The 10,796-nt window shown below is 49.8% G+C and overlaps 1 protein-coding gene across 1 annotated transcript in view; it reads left to right on the forward strand.

Moving 5' to 3' along the window:
- The window catches only part of RAMP1 (receptor activity modifying protein 1), a 55,229-nt gene extending 44,904 nt beyond the window's left edge, over positions 1 to 10,325 (forward strand). The window contains exon 3 of the mRNA XM_015111460.3: positions 9,743 to 10,325. Within this exon, the coding sequence (XP_014966946.1) occupies positions 9,743 to 9,998 (256 nt within the window). The 3' untranslated portion in view covers positions 9,999 to 10,325. The remainder of the gene's footprint in view (positions 1 to 9,742) is intronic.
- Positions 10,326 to 10,796: the final 471 nt, after the last annotated feature.

The following is a 10,796-nucleotide window of genomic DNA, read 5'->3' on the forward strand; positions in this document are numbered from 1 at the left end:
GGGGCCAGAAGGACAGGGAGATGGAGGAGGGAACAGGAGGACCAGGAGGATGCAGAGGTCCCTGCAGAGGGGGTGGGTGGGGGGGTTAGAGCAAGGAAGAAAGTGGGGTCCTGCCCCCAGGGCCCACCCTGCACCCCCACTCACCCTCCCACAGGGCCCCTTCCTGCCTCAGAGGTGGGTCCCGCAGGGCCCCCAATTCCACACAGGAGGCCACTGAGACTGGAGAGGCCCAATGCCCTGTCCCCACTCCCTGTCTGCACTGCACGCCTGCCCCGTGAGCCACTGTCACCAGAGGGTCCCAGCCCCACCTGCATATCAGAGCCCTCTGGTGGGAAGACCCAGGCTGCCCCAGACACCAGGCGTGGTAGCTGCACATGCAGTGACATCAACATCTAGTTTCCTGTGAGCCTTCCTGCTAAAATGAGCTGTTAAATATAATTATAAAAAGTATGTATGCTCAAAGTAGAAAACCCAGAAAATCCAAACAAGTTGAGAGAAAAGTCCTTTGTGTTATCACCATTCTGGTGGGGGTCACCCCTGAAACACTCTGGTGTGTCCCCTTCCCATGTGGACCATTTTACCCCAATCCAGGCTGTTTATGGTATCTGGTCTAACCTGCTGCTGCTTTTTAAAACTTTATTTAGCAGAGAGACTGGGTTTCACTATGTTGCCCAGGCTGGTCTTGAACTCCTGGCCTCAAGCGATCTTCCTGCCTCAGCCTCCCAAAGTGCTGGGATCACAGGCATGAGAGCTGTTCTTTTGCGCAGCTTTAGAACATAAATATTTTTCTATATCTTAAAATTTTCTTCCTAAATATAATTTTAACAGCTACATAACAGAGCCGCTCATAAATAATTTCTGTGACCACTGTCCTGTTGTTTGCTGTTTTTCATAATTATAAATCTGCAGTGGACACCTTCTTAGATCACTGTTATCTATATTTCACATTATTAATTTAGGATAAATCCCAGTAATTGAATTATGGGGTCAAGAGGCATCTATGAGTTTGACATTATTGATACATATTGCCACATTATGTTTCAGAAAAATTGTACCAGTTTATCTTCTGTGAGGAATGCTGTGAGTGCCTGCCTCAGTGTCCTACACCTTCACTAGCATTCAGCATTCTTTTCTTTTTTTTGAGACAGGGTCTCACTCTGTTGCCCAGGCTGGAGTGCAGTGGCAGGAACACAGCTCACTGCAGCCTCAATCTCCCACCTCCCTGGGCTCATGTGATCCTCTGACCTAAGCCTCCCAACTAGCTGGGACTACAGGTGCATGCCATCACTGGCAAATTTTTGTATTTTTTTGTAGAGACAAGGTCTCACTGTGTTGCCCAGGCTGGTCTTAAACTCCTAGGCTCAAGCAATCCTCCGGCCTGGGCCTCCCACAGTGCCGGGGTTTCACATGTGAGCCACCGCGCCCAGCCTAGCATTCTCATCTGTAAGAGGAGCGCCGTCTGGATGTGCGGTCTTTCATTTCACATGCCTAGTAGTCATTTGTATTTCTAGAAGAAACTGTGATTTAAATGCCTCATGGGGATTCCTCTCTGTTTTGTAGCCACCCATACACCACCCTATCTGAATCCCTACCCCATGTCTGCCTGGCATTGGGACAAGCTCCCCGAGCCGGCCTCAAGTGGGTCACCCACGCTGGCTGTCAGGATACATGGGGTGGCACCTCCCGCCCCAGCAGGCAATGAAAGCTGCTGGAAGCCACCAGGCTGAATCTTCCAGGGCAGAGGGAGGCAAATACTGATGCAGATAAAGTGAACTGAGGCCGGGTGTGGTGGCTCATGCCTGTAATCCCAGCACTTTGGGAGGCCAAGGCGGACAGGTCGCTTGAGCCCAGGAATTTGAGATCAGCGTGGCCAACATGGTGAAACCCTGTCTGTACTTAATAAATAAATAAATAAAAGTTTGCCAGTTGTGGTGGTGCACGCCTGTAATCCCAGCTATTCTGGAGGGTGAGGCAAGAGGATCACCTGAACCCAGGAGGCAGAGGTTGCAGTGAGCCAAGATCATGCCACACTGCACTCCAGCCCAAGCAACAGAGCAAAACCCTGTCTAAAATTAATAAATAAATAAATAAATTGTAAAAAGTGAATTTAAAGCCAAAAGTGCTTTCCCCTCAGATTTTCTGATGATTTAGACACACATTGCCTGGTCACCTTTTGCTTAAGTATAAACTCAAAAAGGACGAGAAATGTATACTTCATGAGCCAGTCAAGTGAGGACCTGTCTCTTCATCCTAATAGGAGACTAAGGCTTGAACAAGCAAATGAGGTCTCCAGGGTCACTCTGGGTAAGAAGTGGAGCTGGGATTTGAACCCAGGTCTGTGGGTGACAGGGCCCAGGCTCTCATATTTCATATTAGGGCCAGCCGGGGGTAGCTGGGGGACAGCTGCAACCTCAGGGTGTCCCCAGCGTAGACGACTCACCTGTGAGCATTGGCGATCACACTTTCTTTTTTTTTTTTTTTTTTTTTTTTGAAACGGAGTCTCGCTGTGTCTCCCAGACTGGAGTACAGTGGCATGATCTTGGCTCACTGCAAGCTCCACCTCCCGGGTTCATGCCATTCTTCTGCCTCAGCCTCCCGAGTAGCTGGGACTACAGGCGCCCGCCACCACACCCGGCTAATTTTTTGTATTTTTAGTAGAGACGGGGTTTCACCGTGTTAGCCAGGATGGTCTTGATCTCCTGATCTCATGGTCCACCCGCCTCGGCCTCCCAAAGTGCTGCGATTACAGGTGTGAGCCACCGCGCCTGGCCGGCAATCAGACTTTCTTACCAGCAAGTAAACCACCATGAACTGCGGTGCCGGGCCTTGACTTGGGACCCACATATGCTGGAAACTCCCACCAGAGGATTCAGGAACATTCCAAGCAAAGTTCGCTTCGAGCCCCAGAATGGAAAGTCCTAGCCAAAAAAGGATCATTGCTCAGTGACATGAGAACTGAAACTTTAGGGAGTTAGAGTCAGGGTGTATCTTTCATGACTATTTTGGGTCCTTCAGTCAGTTCTGTGTTGTGTTGGGCAGAAGAATGTCTGTACTCTGAGGGGAATATTTTTTATCGCATCCTCACTGACGGAGCTCACAACATTTATTGAAAGTTTCAGCTGTCACTTCTGTATAAATAAACAGGATGAAGTGGGCAGCCGACAGCACATTAGAGATATTTTTAGACGCGGGTGGCGCTGCAATCCAGAAGGCTAACGTATCAAGGAGAGAGTGCCTGGTCCCAGAATAGCCCACCCACACACGGCCCTATCTGCCTCAGTGTGGCCTCAGCATGGGTTCTGTGGTGATGTGGCTTCCTGCATCCGCTCCTTCCTCTTCTGTTTGGCCAGTGCAGAGATGGCAATAGCTCCTCCTAAAAATGCCACAGCTCCGCGCCTCAGGGGACGGGGGCAGTGTTGAGGATCACGTATCACTGGATCTGCAGAACACCAAAACCTAAACTGCCTGTGGGTTTGGAGGGTCTGAGATATGGGAGAGGATCATCATTCAAAGCAGCATTCATTGGTCAGATGCAGTGACTCATGCCTGTAATCCCAGCACTTTGGGAGGCCAAGGCAGGTGGATCACCTGAGGTCAGGAGTTCGAGACCAGCCTGGCCAACATAGTGAAACCCCGTCTCTACTAAAAGTACAAAAATTAGCCAGGTGTGGTGGACCGTGTCTGTAGTCCCAGCTACTCAAGAGGCTGAGGCAGGAGAATCGCTTGAACCAGGGAGGCGGAGGTTGCAGTGAGCTGAGATTACACCACTGCACTCCAGCCTAGGTGAGAGAGTGAGACCCTGTCAAAAAAAAAAAAAAAAAAGAGGCAGCATTCTCACTGTTTAACCCTGTAGCTGAGAAGCCTAGACTTGGTTTTCAGCAACAATAACACGTCTAACATTTACCGTGGACCAGCCACATAACATGTACTCATTCGTTTTTTTCCCCACAATGAGACTCAGACTGTCCCGACTTCCTGTGGCTTTTTCCACTTCTGTTTTCTTCTTGAAACATGAGTCCTTGCTCACCTGGAAAGACCACACACCCCAGTGCCCACAGGCAGGGCACACCCTTTACTGCCTGTCCCTCCTCATGCCACATCTACTGGGCCTCTTGCATGGGCTAAGGGAGGCGCTATGCACTCAGGGCAGTGACCTAGAGGGCGGCCAGGGAGGAAAAACAGTGACCGTATGACAGGGGCTGGGGTAGAGGGGCGCTGGGATGCTGGAGAGGGCCCTACTTTTTCTGTATAGCCTCTTAAAGCCCCCGAGGGTCTCCTCACATTTGATTTATGACCTCTGATCCATTTACTCACTTTCCAGATTAAGTATAAGGAAAAATATCCTTCTATTATCTTCATTTTCACTGTTTTTGGAGCCCGTCATCTATTCATGTGGATCTCAAATTCTTTCTTATGACTGAAGAACTTTCTTTGACATTTCTTGTAGCACAGGTCTGCTGGCAATGAATTCTCTCAGCTTCTTTTTTCTCAAAAGGTTCTTATATCAACCTCTTTTTTTTTTTTTTCTTTTTTTTCAAGACAGAGTCTTGCTCTGTCACCCAGGCTGGAGTGTAATGGCATGATCTCAACTCACTGCAACCTCCGCCTCCCAGGTTCAAGTAATTCTCCTGTCTCAGCCTTCTGAGTAGCTGGGGTTACAGGTGTCCGCCACCACGCCCAGCTAATTTTTGTATTTTTAGTAGAGGCGAGGTTTCACCATGTTAGCCAGGCTGGTCTCTCACTCCTGACCTCAAGTGATGCGCTTGCCTCGGCCTCCCAAAGTGCTGGAATTACAGGTGTGAGCCAATGTGCCCAGCGTCAACCTCATTTTCAAAAGGTATTTTTTTCTAGGTATAGAATTCCTAGAATATAGAAAATTCCTAGGCATAGAAAACAAGAATGTGTTTCCCCTCCCCCCAACCCCTAATACTTTCAAAATGTTGCCCATTGTCTTCCCGCATGACAAGCCTCTGATAAGAAATTAAGAAATCTGCTATAACTCACTGTTCTTTTATATGTCTTTTTTCTTCTGACTTCAAGATTTTTTCCTTTTTCTTTGGTGTTCAGCAGTTGGACTTTGATGTGTCTACGTGGTTGTTTGCTATTGTAGCTGCTTTGTTTTCTGTCCTGTTTTAGATTCTCCAAGCTTCTTGGATCTGCAATTTTATGTCTTTCATTATTTTTTTAAAAGCCTCAGCCATTACCTCTTCAAATATTTCTTCTGCTCCATTCCCTCTCCTCCTTCAGGGACTCTCACATTATGAGTTGAGGTTGATGTCATTTACAGGATTGTCATGTTACACAGCTCTTGGATGCTCTAGTCTTCCCCAACTTTTTTTTTCTCTTTGTGTTCCAGTTTGGTTAATTTCTACTGACATATCTTCAATTTCTCTCTCTCCTCAGTTTTCGTGTCCACTGATGGGCCCACTGAAGGAATTCTCTCTGATGCTATGTCTTTTTATTTCTAGCAACCTGTCTTTGACTTTGAGTTTCCACCTCTCTGCTTAAATTCTCCATCTGTTCATGCATATTGTCTACCCTTTCCACTAGACCCATTATCATACTAGCCATTCTAACATACCTGTCTGACATCTAGGTCATCTCTGAGTCTAATTCCATTCATTGTTCTGCCTCTTGGCAATGGATTGGTTGTTTTTTGTTGCTTCTCAGCAAAAAATATATATATATATATAATTTTTATTGAATACTGAACATTCATGTATAGAACAGAGGTGACTACAGTCGATAGTATTTACATGTGGAAATGGGTAAGCCTCTTCTGTCAGACTGTTAGTGTGGGATTTGAGTCAATCTTGTTAGGAATTGAACTGGGTTTGGGATTTGTCATTGTTATGGTTATCTTCAATGTACCATAGGCCTCAAGTACCTCTAGCAATGAGCTGCCATTGCCTTGTGCCCAGGGTTGGGACTAGGGCACTGGAGGAGATTTCTCAGTGTGGTGCCCCACCCTCTGCTTTCAGCTTTCCCTTGCCTGCCTGTGCTGCAGCATGGATCTCGCCCCACTTTCTCTTGGCAGTAGACAGGTACTGCTTGTTATTCTACACCAAGGTTATGTTCAAAGGCTTGGGGAGGGTTCTCTGTGTCCTGATCCAGCCTCAGTTTAGACAGGCCCTTCCCTGTGCCCTTCGCCTCAGAATTCCTACCCCTTTTTCCTGTGGCAGACAAACCCTGCTGGGGTCTTGGGTGCGACTGTCCTGTCCCTTCCCCAGCGAGAAGAGATCACTGTTTTTTGTTGTTGTTTTGAGACAGAGTCTTAGTCTTGCTCTGTCACCCAGGCTCAAGTGCAGTGGCGTGATCTCAGCTCACTGCAACCTCCACCTCCCGGGTTCAAGCGATTCTCTTGCCTCAGTCTCCTGAGTAGCTGGGATTACAGGCACCCGCCACTGCACCCAGCTAATTTTTGTATTTTCACCATCTTGGCCAGGCTGGTCTCAAACTCCTGACCTTGTGATCCACTAGCCTCGGCCTCCCAAAGTGCTGGGATTACAGGCATAAGCCACCGTGCCCAGCCAAGGCCTCTGTTTTGTATGGTGCAGGATCCTAGGCCAGGATGGTTTCCTGGTGCCCTTCCAAAGAAAAAGAGTTCCTTCCTATCCTTCCACCAGCCATGGTCTTTGTCTGTGCCCTGGGGGCGACAGGCTGTGCTGTTGCTCCCTCAGCAGCCTAAGACATCTGGTCCCAGGAGAGAAGAGTCTGGGATGGTGGAAAGGGCTTTGAGCCTGTTCCTACCCTGGCTGCAGCCCTGGTGGCACAACTGCCACGGCAAGCCTGGCATCACACTAGCATCGTGGATACGGGGGTGAAGGGGACTTGACAACTGCCCTAGAGGCACTCAGGCTGCCCCTGTGGGGCAAGGGCTCATTCAAGGCTTACTGGCTTATGGATGCCCACTGTGGCCTCAACCCCCAGTGAGTGCGACTTGGACCCAGACAAGGAAGTGTCCAAGCTGTGGCCAGATTTGGCCACCAAGGGCGAGGGACAGTGGTGAGGTGTGAGACCTGTGCAGTCACACCCTAGCCCTCTCACCCGGAAGCCCTCCAGCCTTCCCAAACCTCTGTTTCCCTGTCTATAAAACGATGGGTAACAGCGGTCCCCAAGCATGAGCGAGATCACACACAGGCCCTGCTGAGCCTGTGCCTATCATGCAGGGGCACCCAGTGGATCTGCATGATAACAGCAGTTATCATGGAATGGTGACAACAGTGAATGCCACCAAGACCCCTCAGGCAGTCAGTCCCTGAGAACAGGCTCTGAGCCCCATGCAACATCAGAGGGGCCTTTCTTCCTGAGTCTCAGGGCTGTTCTGTGAAGCAGGAGGTCACGGGGTTGGGGGAAATGCAGGGCTGGAGGCAGAAGGAGCCGGCATGGTCTGGGTTCTACCCATGTCCAGTGCTGTCTCAGAGCCTCAGTTTCCTCTGCTGGAAGAGGCACTTGGCACCCACGTCCTGGGTTGGAAGATGACACAGAAAAGCACCGATGGCTGGGTCCACTTGGGTTTTGTCCACTTCATTGCAAAGGGCAGGCTGTGGCCTACAAACCCCTGTCTATGGAAAAAGTTGTTCAGAAACAGATGGTGTTTGCTCTCCCAGAGAACCCTGGGGGAGCAGAGTCCTGAGAGCACCTAAGGGGCAGGGTGGGAATGAGTTCATCTGCTGCGGCTTCGAGAGTTAGAATTCCTAGAGCAGAGGGGACTCTGCGTTGGCTGCTCTCCAAGCCAAGCCCAAGGAACACCCCAATGGCACACCCTCTGCCCGTGCCACCCGGGCCCCTGGCTCAGCACAGCCACCTCCACTCCCTTCCCTGTAGCCTGGTGGCAGCCATACCTGTGGGTAAAGGCACCTGCAGCCATGGCAGGATAGGGTCAGGGGCCCTGTGGTGAAGTCCACACACACAGTCACACACACAGAATAACACAGTCACACTGCACACACAGTCACACACACAGAATAACACAGTCACACCCGCACAGTCATACACACAGAATAACACAGTCACATCTGCACACACAGGTTCATACACAGAATAACACAGTCACACCACTCACAAATGACAGTTACACACACAGGGACACACACAGAGGATAATACAGTTACAAACCCACAGAAAATAACAAGTTACACTCACACACAGGGACACACACACACAGAGAATAACACAGTCACACACAGAGAATAGCACAGTAACAGTCACACAGAATAACAGTGTTACACAGTCACACACAGAGAATAACACACGCAATCACACACAGAGAATAACACAGTCATAGTCACACAGAATAACACAGTGTTACACAGTCACACATAGAATGTCTCACACACACACACAAAATAACAGTCACACACAGAGAATAACAGTTACACCCACAGTCACACACAGGATAACACAGTTATATATATATATAGTCACACACACAGTAACACAGAATTACAGTCACATGCAGAGAATAACAGTTACACAGTTACACACAGAATAACAGTCACACAGAATAGCACAGCTATTCACACACAGTCACACACAGGGAATAACAGTCACACACAGAATAACAGTAACACACAGTCACACACAGAAAATAGTCACACACAGTCATAGAAAACAGTCACACAATGTCACACAGTCACAAAGAGAACAGTCACACACAGAATAACGCAGTTACACACAGAATAACAGTCACATGCAGATAATAACAGTTACACAGTCACATAGTCACAGAGAATAACAGTAACACACACAGTCACATATAGAATATAACAGTCACACAGAGACAATGTCACACAGAGTCACACACAGAATATTATAGTTACACAGAGAATAAGTCACACAGTCACACACACAGAATAACACAGTCACCCACACACAGAATAACAATCACACAGTCACACACACAGAATAGTCACACACACACAGTCACACAGAAAATAGTCACACACAGAATAACAGTCACACAGAATAACACTGTCACACAGTGAATAACAGTCACACACAGTCACACAGAATAACACTGTCATATAGTGAATAACAGTCACACACACAGTCACACAGAATAACACTGTCACAAAGTGAATAACAGTCACACACACAGTCACACAGAGAATAACAGTCATACAGTGAATAACACACAGTCACACAGAGAATAACACTCATGCAGTGAATAACAGTCACACACAGTCACACAGAGAATAACACTCATGCAGTAAATAACAGTCACACACAGTCACACAGAGAATAACACTGTCATACAGTGAATAACAGTCACACAGTTGCACACAGAGAATAACAGTTACACATAGTCACACATAGTCACACACAAAGAACAATGGTTACAGTCACATACAGAATAACAGTCACACACAGACGCGACACCAGTCTGTGACCTTGCCCGGGGTAGCAGAAGGAGCTGGTGGCAGAGGAGCCAGTGGCAGAGGTGTGGGCCTCATTGGCCACCCAGCCTAGGTCGTCCTTCCGGTGCAGACAGAGCTGTGAGAGGCCCCACAGCCACGCCAGGGCTTCCTGCACCACGGGCCGCCATGCAGGTTGCCTGGGAGTCCCCCTGGAGCCGTTGGGGCCCTGCCCTCCTGGATCCAGGGCCACTGCCTCGGTGCCGGGCCTTTTCCAAGCCAAGCTCCAGGGCCGCGTGAGGGGCCACGGTGCAGCGCCCCGGCTGGGGTCCCGCGTTGTTTCCCCTGCCTGCCCAGGGTCTCACCACCTCCTCTTCCATCCACAGGAGCTACAGGGAGCTGGCCGACTGCACCTGGCACATGGCGGAGAAGCTAGGCTGCTTCTGGCCCAACGCAGAGGTGGACAGGTTCTTCCTGGCAGTGCACGGGCACTACTTCAGGGCCTGCCCCATCTCAGGCAGGGCCGTGCGGGACCCGCCTGGCAGCGTCCTCTACCCCTTCATCGTGGTCCCCATCACGGTGACCCTGCTGGTGACGGCACTGGTGGTCTGGCAGAGCAAGCACACAGAGGGCATTGTGTAGGCAGGGCCCAGGCTGCCGTGCACCCAGGCTTCAGGGTGAGGCCAGGCAGGCCTGGGTGGGGGCAGCTTCTGGAGCCTTGGGACACAGCAGGCCCGCAATACCCCCCCTTCTTCCGACCAAGAAGAGCTCACAGGAGTCCAAAGTAGTCGAGGCTCTGGCATTAACCTGGAAGCCCCCCCTGGCTGGAGGCCACTTCCACCCTAGGAAGGGGACAGAGACGTGACCCCAACTTACCTCTGGAAAGGGTCCCAGCCCAGGCTGCTTACCCCATAGCCACATTTGTGGATGAGTGGTTTGTGATTAAAAGGATGTTCTTGAACTTGGAAAGAGTCATTACCTCTGAGTACCCATCACTGGGAGAAGGGTGGCAACCCAGGCCCTGTGGACTCTCTTTCCTCTGACAGGAGGAATCAGGGGCCTTTGCTCGGGGGTGACACTGGAGCCAGTGCTGAGTGCACTGAGGTGCTCCTGGGGATTCTGGGGCCCTTGCTGCCCCCGGTGACACAGAATAACACAGTCACACCCACACACAGTTACACACACAGAGTAACAGTGTCACACCTGCACACACACACACACAGAGTCACACACACAGAATAACAGTCACACCCACACACAGTCACACACATAGTCACACCCACACATACAGTCATATAGAGTAACAGTTACACCCACACACACAGTCACACACAGAATAACACAGTCACACCCACACACACAGTCACACACAGTCACACCCACACAGTCACACACACAGAATAACAGTCACACCCACACACACACAGAGTAACACAGTCA

Source organism: Macaca mulatta, chromosome 12, assembly GCF_049350105.2.
Source record: "Macaca mulatta isolate MMU2019108-1 chromosome 12, T2T-MMU8v2.0, whole genome shotgun sequence".
In the NCBI taxonomy this organism is placed as follows: Eukaryota; Metazoa; Chordata; class Mammalia; order Primates; family Cercopithecidae; genus Macaca; species Macaca mulatta.